The sequence below is a fragment of the Giraffa tippelskirchi genome, chromosome 4 (genome assembly GCF_054371585.1).
Source record: "Giraffa tippelskirchi isolate mGirTip1 chromosome 4, T2T-mGirTip1v1.2.pri, whole genome shotgun sequence".
Lineage (NCBI taxonomy): Eukaryota > Metazoa > Chordata > Mammalia > Artiodactyla > Giraffidae > Giraffa > Giraffa tippelskirchi.
Window position 1 is genome coordinate 165087517 of NC_137278.1, and position 20565 is coordinate 165108081.

The 20565-nt window shown below is 39.5% G+C and overlaps 2 protein-coding genes across 5 annotated transcripts in view; one reads left to right on the forward strand and one right to left on the reverse strand.

Moving 5' to 3' along the window:
- The window catches only part of HCFC2 (host cell factor C2), a 57901-nt gene extending 57547 nt beyond the window's left edge, over positions 1 to 354 (forward strand). The window contains exon 16 of the mRNA XM_081595589.1: positions 24 to 354. Coding sequence (XP_081451715.1) covers positions 24 to 55 — 32 coding nt within the window. The 3' untranslated portion in view covers positions 56 to 354. The remainder of the gene's footprint in view (positions 1 to 23) is intronic.
- Positions 234 to 17782, reverse strand: NFYB (nuclear transcription factor Y subunit beta). Of its 4 annotated transcripts, none has more exons than XM_081595606.1 (8): positions 17661 to 17782; positions 14992 to 15079; positions 8408 to 8501; positions 6899 to 7029; positions 4747 to 4944; positions 3404 to 3485; positions 2623 to 2694; positions 234 to 2016 (listed from the first exon to the last, which is right to left on the reverse strand). In XM_081595606.1, exons 2-8 carry the CDS (start codon positions 14995 to 14997, stop codon positions 1979 to 1981), a joined length of 621 nt encoding a protein of 206 aa, XP_081451732.1. In that variant the 5' UTR covers positions 14998 to 15079; positions 17661 to 17782; the 3' UTR covers positions 234 to 1978. The 4 variants fall into 4 exon arrangements, with proteins under 4 accessions (XP_081451732.1, XP_081451731.1, XP_081451733.1 ...); XM_081595605.1 differs by having other exon boundaries at positions 2623 to 2702; XM_081595607.1 differs by lacking the exon at positions 14992 to 15079 and having other exon boundaries at positions 2623 to 2702.
- Positions 17783 to 20565: the final 2783 nt, after the last annotated feature.

Consider the following 20565-nt stretch of genomic DNA (forward strand, 5'->3'; position numbering starts at 1 on the left):
TTTTTATCTTGACTCTTCAACAGCCCAATCTTTAAACTTTAGAGAAAGAAGCTGATAACCAAAGATCAAGTGCTTTTATCAGTTATATAATGACATACTACCTGGATTAAATAGAAGATATTTCAAAAATACAATTATATATGCATCAAAAGCCTTAATTTTGCATATCTATTAAACCAACAATTCTGCTAATAGAATTAACTTGAAGAAAACAGTCATGGATGTACACAAGATTCAGTGAAGTGTTGTTTATAACTGAAAAGATGTATATAGTCAAAATGTCCAACAGAGGATTAAATAAATTATGTTTCAGCTATACAACAGAATAATAAAGAAATTAAAGTAGAAGACTTACGTAATGACCTGGGAAAGATGTTCACAATATATTGTTAAGTGAAAAAAGCATGTTACAAAACAGTATGCAAGTATGAGCCCATTTTATAAAAATATACATATTTAGCAAAGTAAAAGGACAAATATTTACCAAAATATTATTAACATTGGTTACTTTTAACATTGTAGGATGATGGTTGATTTTGCTTAACCACCCTTTTTTGCCTATTTGAATTTTCTGTAATTTAGATTATTCTTTAAATGGGAAGGTCAAGAGGGAGTTACTAACTTCAGATTATCCCAGTTGTGCCCTCCAAAGCTCCTTCTGGCAAAGAAAATGTTTCTGTCCAGCCCATATCTGAGAAATTGGTTCTCCCTTGTAAATTTGAGTGTCCTTCCAAGATGACAGTCACTCAAAGTGTCTTTTAGGCAAACTACACAAGAGCAATTGTTGATTAAAAAATTATCACCAAAAAGAACAGGTGAGAAAATACAAATCTCACTTTAAAAAAGCAACAACCCAAGTGCAGTGCTATTAAATTATACAAAGTTACATTATCTAAATTTAGTTTATTGCAAAGATCAAGACAGCACACTAGAAGTTGGCAGCTTCTCTTTCATACCATTCACAGCACTCACTCTGCTCTTCATTTCATTCACTCACCCATGCAAAAAAGGTCTGTACACACACAATGATGTCTGACATTTCTTGGTTCCCATAGTATAATACGAAACTTGACATTTCAATTAAAAAGGGAAAATGAGGACATTTACCATCAGACTAAAATTCCTCTTCTGGAAGAGGGTATTATGTAGTATTTGAAGATATGCTTTGGAAAAATCATACACAAAATGAAAGGGGCACCATTTCAAGAGCACTAGGACTACAATAAACTTATGAATTCCAACACTCATAATAATATAACTCAAAAACAAATCTTGCCTTAACAAAAGCTCCAATAAACTAAAACTATCTTAACAGGCACAAGGAACAGTGTGTAAACACTGTTAATGGGCACCAAGTTGAATAGGGCAGACAATATTTGCTTCTGCATTCACACTTTATCTCTCAATTACATTAAAAAAAAATGGTACTGTTTAAGCTATGAATGTTTTACGAAAAAAGTTAATTTTTAATAAATATGGCAAATGCTAAAAATCTAGGTTATCATGCAAGATATTATATAACCAAGACAAACTCAAATTTATAATGAAGGCAACTTGCATTCAAAATGAACTCTACCCTTATATTTTATTAAAAGGGCAAACATCATGAATTAACCCAGCTGCTTACTTGAATTACAAAAGTAACATGATTCAATATGAAAATAAGAAACTGTCTACAAATCTCTGACAGTAATAAATTGCAATATACAATGCATACAGGAGTCATACAGAGCAACAAACTCTCGTACAAAACAAAAATATTTTAATACCTTTAAAATCCAAATTTTTCTTTAAAATCATTCATGAAAAAGATTCTCAAGTCAGAATTAACACCTCAATTAGTCAAGCATTGGGAAGCTACATTACAGCTATTTAATATACAAAGAGACATCTTTTCACCAGTCAGTTCCTTCTCATGTCTCTGTTCCAGAATCTGTATACAGACTTGGTTCTCTATACTCTCCGTTCCATCATTTCTTCAGATCACGAAAACTGAATTTGCTGAACACCAGAAATCTAAGATTTGAAAATTTAAATTGAGCATAATTAAAGAAAAAACAGTTTAAAAGTAGCACGTATACTGTAACATTCAAAGAACAAAAATGGAAGGCAATGAGACGTAGGACCAGTTCCCACCCCAATCCCCACTCTCTCTACCTAAGGGAGCTACTTCAATAATCTCTTGTGTATCTTTATAGACATCTATGTGAATACCCTCATTCCCTCAACATCCGCGGCAGACTGGTTCCAGAACGCCCTGTGGATGCCAAAATGCACAGATGCTCAAGTCCTTTAGTCAGCTTTCAGTATCCATGGGTTCTGCACCTGCAAATTCCATCTGTGGATTCAACCAACGACGGATTGGAGAAGGCATATGATCCACGGCTGGTTGAATCCATGGTGTGGAACCCGTGGATATGAAGGACAGACTAAATGAACATCTGTGTACATATCTGTAACCATAAAAGAATACTATACACAGTTATATATTTTGAGAAAACAGTTTTTAACAACCCTCTTTATCTAGTTCTTAATAATTACGTTGACGTTAACTACCTGATTTAAAAAAAAAAATCAATGAATATAATTTAAGTAATTTAAAATACAAAGAAAGTACAGTACCTGTTGATATGATGTTGTGTAAACCATAACATTTTGTTGCTGACCATCTGCAGTTATTAAGCCAGCTGGTAACTGGTTAGCTAAAAGACAAACAAACAAATGCTAAAGTAGGTAAAGAAGTGCATCTGCTTTCTTGACCTGAATCTTAAGGCTGGGTGATTTTCCATTTAAAAAAAGTTTCCCCAAAAGCACATTTTTTTCCTATAGCATTTTTTCAATTTTCTGAAATGTATTTTCGCTAACTGCCCATGGGCATAAAAGATGGATTAAGTTTCTGATTCATAAATACACCTAAACTCTAGGCTTAGGCTTGGCTGAGAACAACACTTATATAACTAAGCAGTATGTATTTTAAATATGAGAAATATAAAATATATACATATAAATTTTACATGAGAAATACAGTCACCATAGACCTTTTACTTCACCAATGCCTAATGTCTCAATTTTTAAGAAACCTTCAGTTCAAATTTATTTAAATCACAAGATTTAATATTATAAACAATTCTCAATATTCCTATCTTGTGAATCTTAAATAAAAAATTAGGGACAATGGAAATCAGAACTATTGGTAAAAGATTATAATCTCTGCAGAATTAAAATTTATACACTTATCCCTCACGGACTTCAAATATAAGGGCATGAACTAGTAAGAACTATTCAAAATAGTGCTATGTCAAAACACACAGTGCTAATATTCCAGAAGTTCCACTAAAGACATATCCTATTAATAATCACTGCCAACAATTTAGTTGCATAAATGTATCATAACACTGCTTACTAAATGCCTCCTCTGTAAGCTCTTCGCTTAGTCCATCTGTAGTTGTGACTGCTCCACCAATTCCTTTCTCTCCTTTCATAGCCTGGGGAAGGGAATGAAACAGTAATCACTTGTACTCAAAACAACGACAGCAACAAAAACCTACTTCCTAAATGAGAATGCTTACTTAATTCCTAGAATTAGAAGCTTCTATTATTATAAAACTATTTATTAACGCTTCTGGTTAATAACATATGGAGAGGTCCTTCAAAATGCTAACTGCTATATAAGCAGTAGTCATCACAAGACAGTGTTAGTAATGACCTAGAAAATCTAAAATATTTATGAGTAAAAAGAAGTTATTCTAATTCGACACTATGTCAAAAGGAAAAGAAAAGTCTAATTAAGATGATGTAGTCTGCAAAATATTATAAATACTCAGCCTGCAAATCTACTACAAGTGATCCCAGTATCATTTAACTATATACACACATCTCTTGGCCAACTGGGCAGCACTGAGGCAGACAGTTGGGAGTTTAAAATTCCTAAATCAGAATTACAGTTTGGATCAAAGACCACTTAAGTGTCTGTCCACTCTCAGGTTCTAATGATCTAATGATGCTGAAGATCTGGAAAAGTTCTGTAAAGAATTAACACATTCTCTTCCTACTCCAGTCATTTTGTACAGATACCACAAAGTTAATGGGATTCTAACACTAAAGACATTAAGAAAATATTTTGAAAGCAGTATGAATCTGACACCCAAGTTGGAGTGTAGAATTTTAAAATATGCTGATCTCAATTCATTTTCACAAATTCATACCACGGGCAAAGAAAAACCAAACATGAGATGTAGAAAAATTTAATTAATATAAGAAAAGGATATAGTTGTAGTTCCCTATCTTTTATCCAAACGGCCCCAAGCTCTGAGATACTACCTCTTTTAAATTAGTAACAATAACAGCATGTGCTATTAATGACATTATTGACCGTTCAGTATGTGCCAGGCCAAGGGTTGTACATGGATTGTTTTACTTTGTCTTCTCAGTAACTCTGTGAGGTAGGTCTTATTATTAGCCTCACTTTACAGACCAGGAAACCAGGGCCTAAAGTACTTAAATAGTCTGCCCAGGGTCACGGAGTTCAGCATCCAGGTGGTGTAAATCCAGAGTCCATGCTGTTTTAGTCATTACATAACTATGCTGCCATTAGTAATAAACAAAGGGAAGAAGAAAGGACTTACTATTTAAGTTCAGTAATGTAAGTGATTACATACTTCTGAGAAATGATTCACATGTTTAAAAAGTTAAAGGGAATAGCGTACCTTATTCTCTTAAAAGCATAATGGGAGACACTTTACTTACCTCTCTGAACTTTTGAAGGTATAATTTCAGAGGTTCTACATAACTGTCGAAGCCTAGGGTAGACATGGCAAAAAGAATATCTTCTCCATTGATTGTCTTCCGTTTCTCTTGATGGCATCTTTCACTTGCTTCAGATGTTATAAAGCTGATGAACTCGCTTACACATTCTTGAACACATTCTTTGGCATCTTTTGCAATCTGAGGGGAAAAATTGAAGGTAAATCTGCAGGGAATATAATCACCACTTTCCTAACAACCTGCAAAAATAAAAGGCTATTCAGAAGAATATAAATTTCAGTTAATGACTGTTAACCTTTAAAAATATCTGCTAATAACACTGAATAACGTATGCTATCACAATTCGAACCCCCAGAGTGAGACTGAAAACTCAAATACAAGGAGAGAGGCTTTGACAGCTATTCACAGAAAACAGAATTTAGGTATAAAAGCAACCACTAGATGACTCTATTACCCAATAAAGATGAAAATTCTTACTAACCAAGTGCCCAAGAAAATCAATCCTGTTATGTCTGGAGTGTATGGTGGGCTAGACTCAAGTCCCGCTTCTCTGCCCTGGCATTTCCACCAGTGAGGACACCAGAAAGTTTTTAAAAACAAAAGAAAAGTTCGTGTAAGGCTTATAAGGGAGTGAAATAATGACATCTAGTGACATTTTTATTAATAAAGACACAAAGTGTCAGGAATAGGTTTTGAGTTTATGAAAAAGCCTACCAAAAGAAGCACACACCTGTCATCTCATTATAAAAACAATTCTTCACTCAGCGATCTAGGGTTTCAAAGTGAAACTGTAATAGAGTAAACCATGCAATTCCAAAGCCACGTCTAACAGGAATGACCAAATCCTTGCTGAAACACTGTCTTGCACCACCATGCCTATTTTACATCCTAGAGAAAAGTAACAAGAGTTACTGCATAAATGCAGTCAAGCAAGATAATATAATGTGAGCTGTATACAGGACTTTAGATTTTCTAGCAGCTATGCTAAAAAAAAAAAAAAAAGATGAAATTAATTTTAATATATTTTGTTTAACCTAATCCAAAATATTATTTAAACATAGAATCCATTTAAAAGTTGAAGTATACTTCAATAAAAAACATTTAAAAAATTGAGATATCTTTATCCTTTTTTTCATACTATACGCCTTCAAAATCTGGGGTATGTTTTATATTTACAGCACATCTCAAGTCAGACCAGCCAACATTTCAAGTGCTCAGTAACCACAGGTGTCTAGTGGCCACAGTACCCAGCGGCGCAGGCCTGCCTAGGTAGCAGTTAGCAGCAGTTGTGCTTCTTTCCCCTTAACACAGGAGGACCACTCAAATTGCAACATCTAGGCTTAACGATATATTTTAATAATATACTTCCTTGTAAGCTTTATTACTTTCATAAGTATTTTCTAAGCTATAATAAAACGAGAGAAAGCTTATTATGCAATGTAAAACAATATAAAAAGTGTGGACTTCAGTTCAGACCAAGTGATAAACAGAGTGACAGTAAGTTTTTAAAGCTGTTATAGGTTAACTATTTATATGGTTGTTTCTCTGAGACAAAACAACTTAGAAATATCATGCCAAGGACTTCCCTGGTGGTCCAGGGAAGGTCTAGGCTTCTACCATAGGGGACACGGGTTCAAACCCTGGTGGGGAACTAAGATCTCACATGCCATAGGGAATGACCAAAAACAAAACTTTTAAAAAATCATGTCAGCTGAATTTAAATGTATATTAACATTTACAATTATAGACCGAGTTTCCAGATATATGGACTTGGGGGGGAATATCCATCAGTCCAACATGATCCAATTTTGATGCAACATTTTACAAGTTACAACTTCACAGACCCCAAACCTGATAGTTCTAACAATGTGCCTATTTTTAAAATGATTCTTAATTCTGTTTTATCTGCTTCCAGCAGGTGGGGGAGGGGGAGCTCTGGGGGATATAAGAGAACTGTAATTGGGACACTGCTCAGTAACCAAGTGTGGACAACTGAACTGAGTGTTCTGCTGAAAGGCTGAGTGACTGAGATCAATAGCTAACTACATTCATGAACTATGTGTTCATGTAGTTTTACCTTCCCCCTCTTCACCCCTGAAAAATAAAACCTAGTTAACTTTCTCCTCTGCATTACCTTTCCCGTTTGAGGTATGGCATTTTTCATTATCCTTGCAACGTTTGCAATTGGAAGGTATATATCTTGTTCTCTAAAACTTTCTTTTGAACCGTTTGTGTCTTCATGATCATTCATGCTGTCCTCAGTATCTAAAGGAAAATAACAGGTTTATAGGTTCTCATAATTTTTACTTCAAGACAGAGAAGACTACCTGAAACCATCTAGGATAAGTGACATTCTGATTCATCTCCTAATTATTTTTCAGGATTAAAATGGCAGGTCTTTACACAAGTTTCCCAGGGCCGTAACTGAATATCCTCATTAATTTCAAACCCACTGCCTAGAATACTTTCATCCTCAACTCTGCCTACTAACTCTCCAAAAAGCTCAAATACGTCTCTACTGCACCTTCAGAAGTGATCTCTCTTTCACAAAATATCACATGTGCTTCTTTGTCTCTTCTCTAACACATTTTGTAATTCTTCGTTCTCATTCCCCTCTTAGCTTTTGGCTGAGGCCAGGGATCAGCTTTATGTTCTTCCATTTGGTATAGCAGCTTCAACAGAGGAGGTTGTTGAACAAATAAATATTTGTTACATAACTTAGCTATAAAACATAAGAGACAGATCTATGGCTCCATGCATATAGCTAGATTAAGAGGATGTATGTTTATCCAAAGCCAGGTTTATATAGAACAGAAAAACTGGACTTGAATATTACTGACCCAACTGGATTATTACTAAAGGTAGTAATAGTTTTTGAACAAAGCTACAGTGGTAATATAATGTTCTTACAAAAAGTAAATTTTCAAATTATATAGATTTAGATGTAACTGAAGCATTCATAGTACAAGTATCCTTTTATGATTAAATGTAGTATCCTGAAAGTAAACTTCCCATTCTTTTATATATGTTACATAAAAAAGGTACTTAAGTTGATTCAATTTATATTTTTATGTGTTTAAAATGATGTTATCAAAATTAACTTGTTTGAATTGTTTAAAAATGAGGTAAATAATCAATCACCCACCCTCAACTACCTTCATCTTAGTATTTTTTAATTCTATTCATCAGAATGCCACAAAAGCAGATTATTTCTGACAGGCCAACATAATGCTGCCATTCTAATACATAGTTAATACTTAATATTGGTTAAAAAATAAAAATATATCTGTTCATAAGTACTGGAAATATAACAGCTAGCACCCACCCACTAAAGAACTAGTTTACTCTATCAAATAAGAATTTTCCATATATAATACTTAAGTAAGGAATCAGTAACAAATTAAAGAAACTGTACCAGCTTTAAAAAGCATACTTTTACAGAATTCTTTTCTAAAATCCATCATTCTTTTGAAAACTATTTCTAATAAAAATAGGCAAGTACACCTTTTAGACACTGAACTGTGACAAAAGATTTCAAATTTTCCTGTAAAGACAAAAGTAACCCAGAACATCACATCAATAAAATTTCCACTTTCTCATTTTTTCCTACTTGTGAATGTGTTTCTAATTGTGGCTTTCTTACCATCATGAGGCTGTATAACATAATGACTCCCTCCAATATAGTCTGCAGAAATCCCTAGTTGAGAAGCATCTGTGGTAGAACTGTCACCATCCATCTACAAGGAAAAAAAGCTTTTCAATAATCTTCAATAAAACTTGTCTAAAAAACTACATAATAGATTCATTGCTCATAAACTGTTATAGGATGAGTCAATTACATTTTCCATAGCTTTAAGCTATGGAATGTTTACTAAAAGAAATATTTACTAAAATGTTTACTGAAAGAAAACATTTCCACTTCTTGTTTTGGAAACCTTTTAATAATTTGCCAACGATTCAAGATTCTCCTACCTACCCTCCATAAGTGATAAGCCTACAAGGAAATAAATCTAAAACACACGTCTTTCTTTTCAATTGCATAATCCTCAAATACCATACAGGCAAGCCTGACTTACAACCTAGTTTATCCCTGGAATAACAAGAAGAGCCAAAATCAGCTTGTCAGTAAGTCACGTGGAAGTCACCTATATCCAGCGCATTCAGCTCTCCTGCTAAAGCCAGATGTATTCCTACACAAGCATTTTTGCTCTTGCTGCAGACTTTCTTTGCTATCTCAGAAGTTCTACAGAGAAAATGTCCTGGTTCAAACTATTTGGTATAAGAAACATGGATTCCTTGCACAATTCTGTACCCATGCAGCCCAAAAGTACACCCACATTTTGAACAAGCTCATCATCTCTAACTGAAAGGTTAATTTTCTCTCCCCCCCTACCCGCTACTCCCAGACTTTTGACTTGTACAGAAAAAAAGAAAAGGAGGGGTCGGGGAGATTGGAGATCTGCATATAAAAATATGCAAGTGTTATAACCACAGACAAAAATGAGTGTTAAAATGAGTATTTTAAAAGAACCCTGGGAGTTCCCTGGTGGTCTAGTGATTAGGATTTGGCACTTTCACTGCTATGGCCCTGGTTCAATCCCTGGTCAAGGAACTGAGATTTCTCAAGCCATGCAGTGTGGCAAAATAAAAATAAAAGAACCCTGCTTATTTATATGTACTGCTTAGTCCCTTTGCTGTTCACCTGAAACTATCACAACACTGCTGACTGGCTACATACCAGTACAAAATAAAAAGTTCAAAACTGCTTAATTTTGCTCAGAAGTAAAAGAAGGAGAATCTGGAAGGAAAAAAACTAAAACCATAAGCCCTAAACTGTCTCCATTCGAACATGGCAAATCCTGAAAGTCTTTCTGCTTTGCAAATAATACTATTGAAAACAATAAGGGACTGGCTATTTGTGGGTAGAAATTTTTTTAATGTATTATCTGAATAAAAAATATAGCAAAATTAAGTCTAATTTACATATGTTTTTCAAGAAGAGACACTTAATCCTAAATGTTTATCAAGGTCCATGACCTAGCACAAACTTGATGTTATTAACTGCAATATTTGAGTCCTTATGCAATACCTCTTTTCCATCTCTGTTGGATTTTTATCTATTACATAATACTAAAATACCAGGCTAGTTTCCAAGTCTTCAACAACATGGCATTTCTTTGATGCATCTGTTGAGGGGCAGAGAAAAGAATTCACCTACTTTTAATAATTTGTAGAAGTACAGGGTACCTATTTATGATGCTTCTTAGTGCCCTCTAAGAGGAGGTAAACAATAGTCCGTGAGCTTGGATTTAAGACTCTCACTGATCCCTGAAAACAAGCATCCTTACCAGTTAAATGTGTTTCTATATAAAATGGAAATAATAATTTCATCTTCCCCATCTTAAAACAGCTAATATATACATGAAATATTACCCAAATATAAATGCTATTTTGATCCTAAAATGCTAAAAAGATACTAGGAGAATAGCCTTTAATAGATATGATGATGGATTTATTACCCATGAAAAAGTTCAATTAGGATAGCTGTGAATTGACTGGTTTTTACAATGCCCTAGGGGAGATCAAGGTACCAGAGACAGGATCAAAGTGGTTGTTTAAGAGTGTACAAATGGAAACAAATCCAGTTGTTGTTTTTTTTTAGGAAGGTGGGATGAAGCAGTAACAAATCTTTTGCTAAATCAACATCCAAAGATAGCCTGAGTTTTTTAATTAGCTGATGAACAAGACTGTTGAAATAACCATGGTCTAAGAGATTAATTAATTTATAAATACAATGTAAAAAAAGTATTAAAGGCAAAAAGTTTAAGTCACATTATCTTGTCCTGAATTGGAATTAACAGCAAGATTATCACTGGAATTAATAGCATTAGCTTCTAAACCTCAGTCTTCTAAAAAATATTTCTACAATTGTTTCATAGAGTTGTTTGAATTAAAAAAAGAACAGAAACCTGCTAAGGACGGACTTTGGCACACAGTATACTTAGGAGACGTCAAGTCTCACCATCCCTCCTTTGAAGATGAGCCACACATCATCCGCTTAGCTGTGTGTGTCTTTGGTTCTGCAAGCCTTAGCTTTTCTGTCATTCCACCACTCCTGTCTTCCTCTCCTCTATTTTTCTACCATTAAAATCCTGCCTGATACTTTAATCCCAGTGTTCATCCATCTTCCTGAATCTGATTTACCCTATTCTGTAAGCCAGAAATTAGTGTTCCCATCTTTGAATCCCCAAGGCTCTTACCATTCCACATATTAGCCTCATCTTTGATGCCTATAATATGCTAGCTATTCTCTTATTTATATGTATAAAAAATGAGGGGGGTAACTTGCTAGATACATCCCAAAGGTTTTTTCTAGTTCTAAAACTTCCTATTAAAATTTCAAAATAGTTTGTAGAGCCAGTGAACAAATATTTACCAAGTAAGCACCTAGTATTTATCAGGTCTGTACCATGTGCTGACGACCTCACAGGTCAACAACAAAGACAAGGTCTCTGTCCTGTCTTGTAGAGAAGACAAATATTACGTAAACTGGGGGCAAGGGGAAGGGGTGGGAAGTGCAATCCATTAGCATTTCCAAGGCACAGGCTCTGGGATCAGATCATCTGATTTGAATTCCCTGCTAATGACTGGCAAGTAGGATGAGCATAGTACAATAAGAGTACTCAGTAAATGTTATATATAGCTATTAAATCATTAACTAACTGCTAGTGCCCAATGCTAAGGAAAACAAAGATGTTTTATGATACACTTTTGGAGCCAACTTCATAAGGGACCTCAATCAAGGAAGGGCATCTTAAGAAGATGACATTTACACTGAGACTGAAAGATGAACAGCCATCAGGCAAACAAAGATAGGACAAGAATGTTCCAGGCAAAGGAAACTGAGACACAATACTGGTGGCCTGGAATGAACTAAGTAGAGGCTAGGTCAAGCAGTGCCTTGTGGACAAGAGTAAATCAAATTAGAGTTTTAACAGAAGACTACTAAGTCGCTTCAGTCGTGTCCGACTCTCTGTGACCACATAGACGGCAGCCCACCAGGCTCCCCCGTCCCTGGGATTCTCCAGGCAACAACACTGGAGTGGGTTGCCATTTCCTTTTCCAATGCATGAAAGTGAAGTAGCCCAGTCGTGTCCAACTCTTCGCGACCCCATGGACAGCAGCCTACCAGGCTCCTCCGTCCATGGGATTTTCCAGGCAAGAGAGTACTGGAGTGGGGTGCCATCGCCTCCTCCATTAACAGAAGAACGCCAGCTCGATTTCTTTTTAAAAAGATCACTCTGGTTACAGTCCAGTGTAGACAATGAACTGAAAGGGGAGCAAGAATGGGGTCAGAAGACCAGTAAGAACCATATGCTGCGTTTAGGGCAAGAGTTCAGGCAACATGACGAACTTTCCCAGTATTGACAGGAAACAGGACTGAAGAGCAGAAGCAGAGACTACAAAACTTTTTCATTGGTAAAATCAACAGACTTGGTGGCTGACTGAGTAAGAGCTGGAGGAAAAACCAAGGATAACGCTGGGATTCTTACAGCTGGGGAGACAGATGGCTTTCCCTGGAGAATGCAAAAGGAAGGGGAGGGGAGTGCTGGGTGATGCAGAGAGCCCAGCTGAAGCTGGTGACCAGGCATGTCTAGTGGAACCGATAGGTCCAGCTGTGATACTTACAAGCCTGGTAAGAACAGAGAAGCTAGAGAAGCTAAAGTGGTGGATTCCATCCAGACAGCAAACAGGAAAGAACACAAGGGATACTGATAAGAATGATCAATCATTAGATCCAAGGGAACTGAGAAATACCAACAAGGAGTTAAATCCCATTAAATTAACTATCCTAAAATCATTAGATCCAAGGGAACTGAGAAATACCAACAAGGAGTTAAATCCCATTAAATTAACTATCCTAAGTGTTTAGTTGAACTGATAATATTATTCTCTAAAATATTAAATGCAATAAATGATCAGCTGATTAAGTAGTAAATTTTATTCTGTAATTTTTTGATGTGGCAGTATTTTAACTATACTAATAATCTGTTGCACAAATGCATAAATAGTGCCCTTTTTCATATGTTTAACACTTACTGAACACTTTCTAAATATCTTATGCAATGTTCATGACCCAATGAAACAGGTGAGAAAACAGACTTCATGAGGCTAATGACTTGCCAAAGGTGGCACCCTAAATGGGAGTGAAGTCTGGAGTCTCATATGCTAAGTACTGTACAGTATTTTTTCTTGATGGGTTTTCAAATAGTCCTTAAGCCTATATCTTTAATTTGCCCCCTCTAAATTCTGAGTCTACTGACTGTATACTGAAAACATTCAAAGATGCTCCTCAAGCAAGGACAATATTAACTTTCCCATTTTCAAAATGAAGTTACTATGAAAAGTGAAGTACTGTATAAAAAGCACTTAGAAAAATGCATGATACACAGTAAGAACTCAACAAATGTAACCTAGTATTATTACTGTCTCTTCAAATACAGTTCTCATCTTCTTCCCAGGCATAAGTATTTTCTCTTTCACACAACCCCGTTTACTTTTCTCTGGATCAATTCCTTATCTTTGTAGATAAGGAATAATACGATTCCTCATCTCTGATACCAGCTTCTTCATTCTTCCTTAAACATTCTTAATTTCCCTCATTAAACACATTGAAGGACAGAGACACCTACAACCTTAATTCTGTTAAACACTCTGGTTCATTCTCACCCTGACAGTCCTTACACACCCTCTTCATTCCAACTGAAACTCCATAACATGTGCGTTTCCATCCCAACATGATACTGAAACTGCTCACAAAAGTTGCCAGAGATTTTGCCTTCAGCCTACTTGTCTATTCTTTGTAGTGCTGGCGTCTGCTAATCCCACATTTATGCTTGGAATTCTCCCTTCATTTCCAAAGCAGTATTCTTCCCCCCGCCCCCCATCCCGCTTAACTGTTAGTTTTAACCAACAATCATTTTCTCTTTCTTCCCTTACTTTCTTAATAAACTCATTACATATCACTTCTATGCTCATAAATCCTACATCTACAACCATATCGTGACTGCCACTCACACAAGCCAGGCCTGTAGGATATGTTTGATTATCCCGCCACTGGAAACTTAAGATACTGGAAAATGAAATTCACCTTCCCCATCCCTTGCAGGGAGGCAGTGGAGGGGAGCTCCTTTTGAACTGTTCCATTAAGAACACTGCCATCTCTCTACTCCTCAGGCTAATTATACAGTGTCATCTTAGGCTCTTCCATCTCCTCCAAGCTCTACCTAATCTGTGACCTCTTTTTAAATGTTTTCTGGATATGCCCTTCCTTTTCTCTTTCCACTGGATTACAATCCAACCTACTTGGGTACATAATGTTTTAAGACTAATCTCGCTGAAACATTGCTTTTATAGCTCTTGAACCTATGATGGTTCTAAAAGTCTTCCACGTCAAATCCAAACCTAGTTTCCATGGCTTTACATGAGTGATTCCCTTGTTAAACCTAACTAAACTAAACCAGTTGAAAACTGGTTTTCAACTCTCTTCAGGGCTAAAAAACCTTATTTAGGGATCACCAGGTACAGTTCTTTTGTTTAAGGAGTGAGGTAATCCTGTCTCAAGGAAGTTGTGACATGCCTCATGTCACAGACATAGTATCCATTCAAAAGTAAAGTATCCAGACAGGCCAAGTGGTATCTCTTCACTAGATTATCCTGTGAGATCCCCACCTGCAGATCCACTTCCCTGCCACCAACAGAAGTCACTCAGCCCTGCCTTCAGGGTTCAACTTCTGGTGACAGCATCTACCTATCCAACCCTACTCATCCTTCAAGACGAAGTTCCAGCCCTACAAGCTCCTTCTGTGACATTCCCAACTACCCAGCACACCACACCTCTCTTCTTTTCACTTGTGCTACCCTTAGAACCAGCATTTTCTGTTCCACACATAACTTGCCTCTAAATATTCAATTTGACTAAAGCCCTGCCAGCTAAACAGACAGCCACCTGAAATGGGACAACTTTTAATCCTGCGGCCCAGAGGAAATACTTAATACATCCAGGTCACTGAGAAGAAGGAAGCAACAGGAATGGGGAGAGGGACTGTCTGGCCTGGAAAGGCACTCATTCTAGCAGTAATCTCCAGTATAAACCAGTTATAATTTTGTTTCCAGTTAATTACAGTTCAAATCTAATTAACAACCAGAATGATAAAACATACTTACTGTCATGAAATACGCTGAGAACCGTGTTGTCAGTGGTACTCGAGAACACCTGCCTAAAAAAGGTGTCTAATCTCTGCCCAGTTACAACCTAGAAGATAAACATCTATCAGTAGTTTAAAAAGAAAAAAGAAAAAAAAGGTATAGCCCATAGGCTTTCTTCCTAGTAAAATTGTTAAAGGCATGTATAATTTTACCTGCTATTATTTAATGTAATATATGGCAATAAAATGATGCAAAATGCAAGCACCCAATAAATGTTTGTTAAATTGGAAGATATATTTTGGAAAACTTACAAAAAAGTTAATGCCATTGGGGAGAGATATTGCTTTTCCAACATATATTTAGTCATGTTCATCATAAATATTCATCACAACACACCAAATTATATAATATGCAAGAGACCAAAAAAAAAAACCCCTCACATCACGTATCTAAACTATTTAAAATACCAACACCCAGACTTATCAACTTAATTTTTTGGTGAGAGTTTTCTTTGGAGAGTTAGGGTCCAAAAGCTCAAAGGGGGAGACAAATTTATCTCAGAATATAATGCTTTTAAACATCTCATATTATAGTGAGAAGATGAATGTTGCCCAGAGAACAACAAAATCAATTAAGACTTTTATTTATCATTTTAAGGCACCACCATTTTGGACTAAAATTGCATCTGGATAGCACTTCATTCTCACTGTAAGGCATAAACAGCTGAATAAACTGGCATCAATTACAATGTTACAATCTACCTTTCTCACTTGCTTTTCCTTTTCTCAAGTAAAACAACTAAGTGGAGAGTGGGGGGGACAAAAACATACCCTTTCAGTGTTAATTTTTAAAGGAATAAAAAAATATGGATATGCATTCAAGCATGAAATCCAGTAAATAGCAGAAAAACCTGTAATCACTGAATTGAATTTTAAAATGCCATTACAAGGGTCTAGGCAGCAAGACTGGCTGGCACTGTCTACTCTGCTATAATCTTAAAAGCAATTTCTAATTTCTTTTCAGATAACGTCCTCTTTCTAACCCATAGTTGTCCGGAAAATTCCTTCCTTGTAGCTTTAAGTGTTATTTTTCAAAGGGTGTCTGGAGGGAGGTGGGGGAAGAATCTTCAGAATACTTAAAATGTAGGAGCTGTATATATTTATGTATTTTGCTGGGGAGAGGGGGGTGCACACCTCACTACAATCGCTCACCCAAATAGTTGAGTCAGTATTTATTTAGACTTGGTATATTAAAAACACTATCACCGCATATGGTATATATTTTCTTAAAGGCAGGTTATGATACATGTGAAAACTCAAGGGAATGCATACATCTGTTTAATGTTTAAAGAAATGCAAATTTGTATCCAAGAAAAGCAGCAGACTCTTCCTCCACCCTCCAGGCTCTGGCATCAAGACCCGAGTTTTGCATCAATGCAATCCCTAAATTAAACTACAGGAGCAGTGTGAGGAAGGAATAATTGCCTTTTGAGGTACTGGGGTTAAACTTTTTACTTTACAAATAAAATTCCTATTTGCTAATGCCACTTACATTGATCAGGTTATCTCATCACTTCATATTGTTGATTAGTTTCCGTATCAGAGAGCGGAAACCATCCCAGCAATTCGTGGCACGAACCGTGGAGCCCATGCAGGTTAAGCGGGATGCTATTCTTTTTTTTTTTTTTTAAGTCATACGTTACCTAGCCTTGCTTAAATCATCTCATTAAAGTACTCTGGGCAAGATTACGACTTGTGGGTGCTCCGTAATTCTTTGTTCTCGGAGACTACTACTCCTAAGGCCCGGCACATCCTCCCTGCCTCCCACCTAAGATTAAAACCTTAGCCCAATCCGGAAAGCTTCCTTCCCACCTTCGGGGCAAGTCCAGGGACCGCAAGCCGCCAGATGGCTGCATTCTTTACGCGTAAACCAGACTGCGGGGAAACCAAATCCATTCCTTCCTCCCGGGGACCTGGCTTCCTCCCATACGAAGGTGAGCTGGTTGGCCCCGGCCCTCCGGCCCGCCCGGCCGACCTGTCAGTCCCGCCCGCGCCGCGCCGGCTGCCCAGGCGCGCATCCCCCCGACTCGCCCGGCCCAGGCCCGGGCCCGCGCCCAACGCCCGCCGCCTGCCCCCCGCGCGGCGCCCAGGGTGCCGGGGCAGCAGACAAAGCGGCCCGGCCCCGCCGTGCCCCCGCGGGCGGGCGGACAGGCGGAAGGGGGGCGCCCCCGGGAACCCCCGCCAGGGGGCCAGGCCCGGCGATGGGGGCAGGATCGGGGCCGGGGGTCCGGGCCGCGTCCCCCGCCCCCACGGCTGGCTCTCCGCACAAAATGGAGCCGGTCGGGACGCCGCCGAGAGCGGGCCCGACGGTGCCCCGGTGCCCCCTCCTCGGCTTCGGGCCCGGAGCTCGGCGGCGGCGAGCAGGAGGCGGCCTGGCCCGCGTCCCGCCGCTCCTCGGCCCGGCGCACAAAGAGCTGAGGAGCGGGCCCGCAGCGGGACAGGCCTCGCCGGCGCCCGCCCGGCCCCGGCCCCGGCCCAGGCGGGAGAGCGGGCGGGCAGGAGGGAGGCGAGTGCCCCCGGCCGCGGCGGCGTTGGCGGCGGGGACGGCGCCGGGAGGAGACGGACATTTCATTCGAGCTAAAGTGGAGTCGGTTTAGGAGCGATCATTGGCCGAAGCGAGACACAAACCTCCAATGCAGCCCTGGTTGGCTCCCGTCTCCAATCGGCTGTTTGGTTGGACAGAAAATGGCTGCGAAGGAACCAGTCCCAGCGCGGAGCTCCGCTTCCAGGACTCGGCCTCCCCTCCCTCCGCCGCGGGCCGCTTCCCTCGGCGCGACACCCTCCCTCCGCGCCTCCCGCGCGCCCTCCCGGCGCGGCCACGCCCCGGCCCCGGCCCCGCCTCCAACCCCGCCCCGCGCGCCTGGCGGCCGGAGCTCCGCCAGCCTGCTGAGCCGGCTGCAGGCTGCGGCCAGCCGGTCCTGCGGGGCTATCCGAGCCGGCCAGTGTCCTCCTCGTTCGGCTGGGGCTTCCAGGGACTAGGGCCCGAGCGAGCTGCTGCTGAGGTCTGTGCGGAGTTGCTTCCCGCGGTGTTTTCCCCAGGCTTTGAGAAGGGTGATTTCTCAGCCCGCCCTCTCTTTTCAATCCCCTCCCTTCCCCACGTGGAAGCGTCTCACCCGCCTGAGTGCAGCCTGCCTGCGCCTCGATTTTTAAGAAGGGTATACCAAGGTTAGAAGCCACGGGCCAGGGCGACACCCGAGCTGCGGGGTGGATCTGTGCGGCGATTGCCTCCTGGTGCTGAAAGTACCTCATGTTCGCCTTGTGTCCCTGTAAATGTTGCCAAAAGCACAGCGGTCCTTCTCAGTCGACCACCGAGCTCTGGTGTTAGTTTTTCAAATTCCATCTAAAGATACAATCCTCTCCTTCAGGTTTAACAAGTTGTCAGACTAGTGAGCCTTCACCCCAGCTTAAAATATTGCTTATCCCTTAAAATACTGTATAGTATTTGCAACACCAACGTGTGGCTTTTCCCAACCAGATGACATTTGGGCTGCAAGAATCCGTGGCCCGTTCTTGCTTCGGTGCAAGCTCCCTCGCTGTCTTTCCCTAAGTGCAGTCTGGGTTGGTCTTCCCTGGACCGTCACCTTCACAGATGGGCGGCGAGCCAGACACCACTCACTGCAAAGTGCGCAGAGTTTTTGCAACCAGAACCGGGAATCGCGTTCCCTTTACTTCCACTAAACAAGTGGCTCCGTGCCTCATTAAATTTCCAGCTTTAATCATTTAAAAATATATAGCTATGTTTTATTTATAAAGCTCCTACTGTTGGGCTGCATATTTTCACATTTCTGGAGCAAATAAGGAAGCAAAGACAAATGAAAGACTCCAAATTATTCCAAGAGGAGTAAGTAAGCAATACCACCCTGGAATCAGACAATCTGGTTTGAATTCAAACTCCCCCTCTTACTGGCATGTGACCCTGGCCAAATTTCTTTGCCTCTCCGTAAGTACCGTAAGTACCTCTGCAATAGGAGTAATAGTAGCCACTTCTTAGGATTGCTTGGAATTTACTTAAAATAAATGCACATAGAAAGCCCTTAAAAAAAAAACTTGGCCCATTAACTTAAGATTTTTGCATCACATGAATTTCAATCTCCATCAAACTTTTTATTTTTTTAAGTTTTTATTTTTAATGTGGACCATTTTTAAAGTCTTTATTGAATTTGTTACAATATTGTTTCTGTTTTATGTTTGGGTTTTTGGTCCTGAGGCATGTGGGATCTTAGCTCCCCTACCAGGGATCAAAACCACACCATCTTCATTGAAAGGTGAAGTCCCAACCATTGGACCACAATGGAAGTCCCCTCCATCAAACTTTTTTAAACTGTTATTTGCTAAAAAGGAGTAAAGTTGGCCTATGTTTTAACTCCTCCCTTTCTTTATTTATCCATAAAGTAGAGTTTTAGGAGTGAAATCATGTACTCAAAGGTAGAAAATATAAAAAAGGAAGAATAGAACTGGAAGTATGATGAATCCACACACTGGATGATGACTCAAAAGATACAGAGATGACTGACTACTTTCCCTGAATTCCTATAGTATTATTTCAGTGCCACTGATCTAATCTACATACTTAATTCAGAGTCAACAGATTATCTAGCTCCTACTGTCCACAAGCACTGTGCTAGGAGTGTGGGGGCTGCAAAGGTGAAAAAGCACTGTCTTTCCCCTGGGAGCTACCACTAGGAGACAGGAGACTCAGGCCACACCCCCTCTGCAGTTGAATCCCAGTTACCCAGCCTTGACAATCTGTGTTCTCTGTGCCTCTAAAACCTGTGTTCCAGAAGCTTCCAATCAACATCCACCATGTTTCACGATCACACAGTGAAAGAGAGGGATGTGGATCACAATTTAATGCCTAGGAAAAGACCTTCTCTGGACTAATCTTGACTTTGTATTATAGGCCAAAGGACAGGTAATTTGACTGTTCCTTTTCTAGTCCATGGGCTTCCCTGGTGGCTCAGATGGTAAAGAATCCGCCTGCTATGCGGGAGACCTGAGTTCGATCCCTGGCTTGGGAAGATCCCCTGGAGGAGGGCATGGCAATCCACTCCAGTATTCTTGCCTGGAGAATCCACTTGAACAGAGGAGCCTGATGGGCTACAGTCCATGGGATCGCAGAGTCAGACATGACTGAGCGACTAAGCATGCACATACTTTCCTAGTCTGTACACCACAGCTGCCCCTTATTTATACCACCAAATATGAGTCATAATTCGGCAAACATTAAAACAGAATCCCTGGCTCAATGAAGACTCCTCAGTTGGATTTTACTTGATTGCTTTAATGAGACCTCATAAATCCCCATGATGACAGTATCTATTGTATTACTAGTGTTGTCTCTGTTTCCAGCTTCCTGGTCTACTCTTGCCCCATCCTCTCCATCCATTCTCAGCACTGAGGACCTGGAAGGGTCCAGCTTCGGCTTCCGTCTCCCACCTCACCACCTTCTAGACACACTGGCCTCAGCTCTGCTACACACACACATACACACACACACACACACACTCACACACAGGCTCTAGCCTTGAGGTCT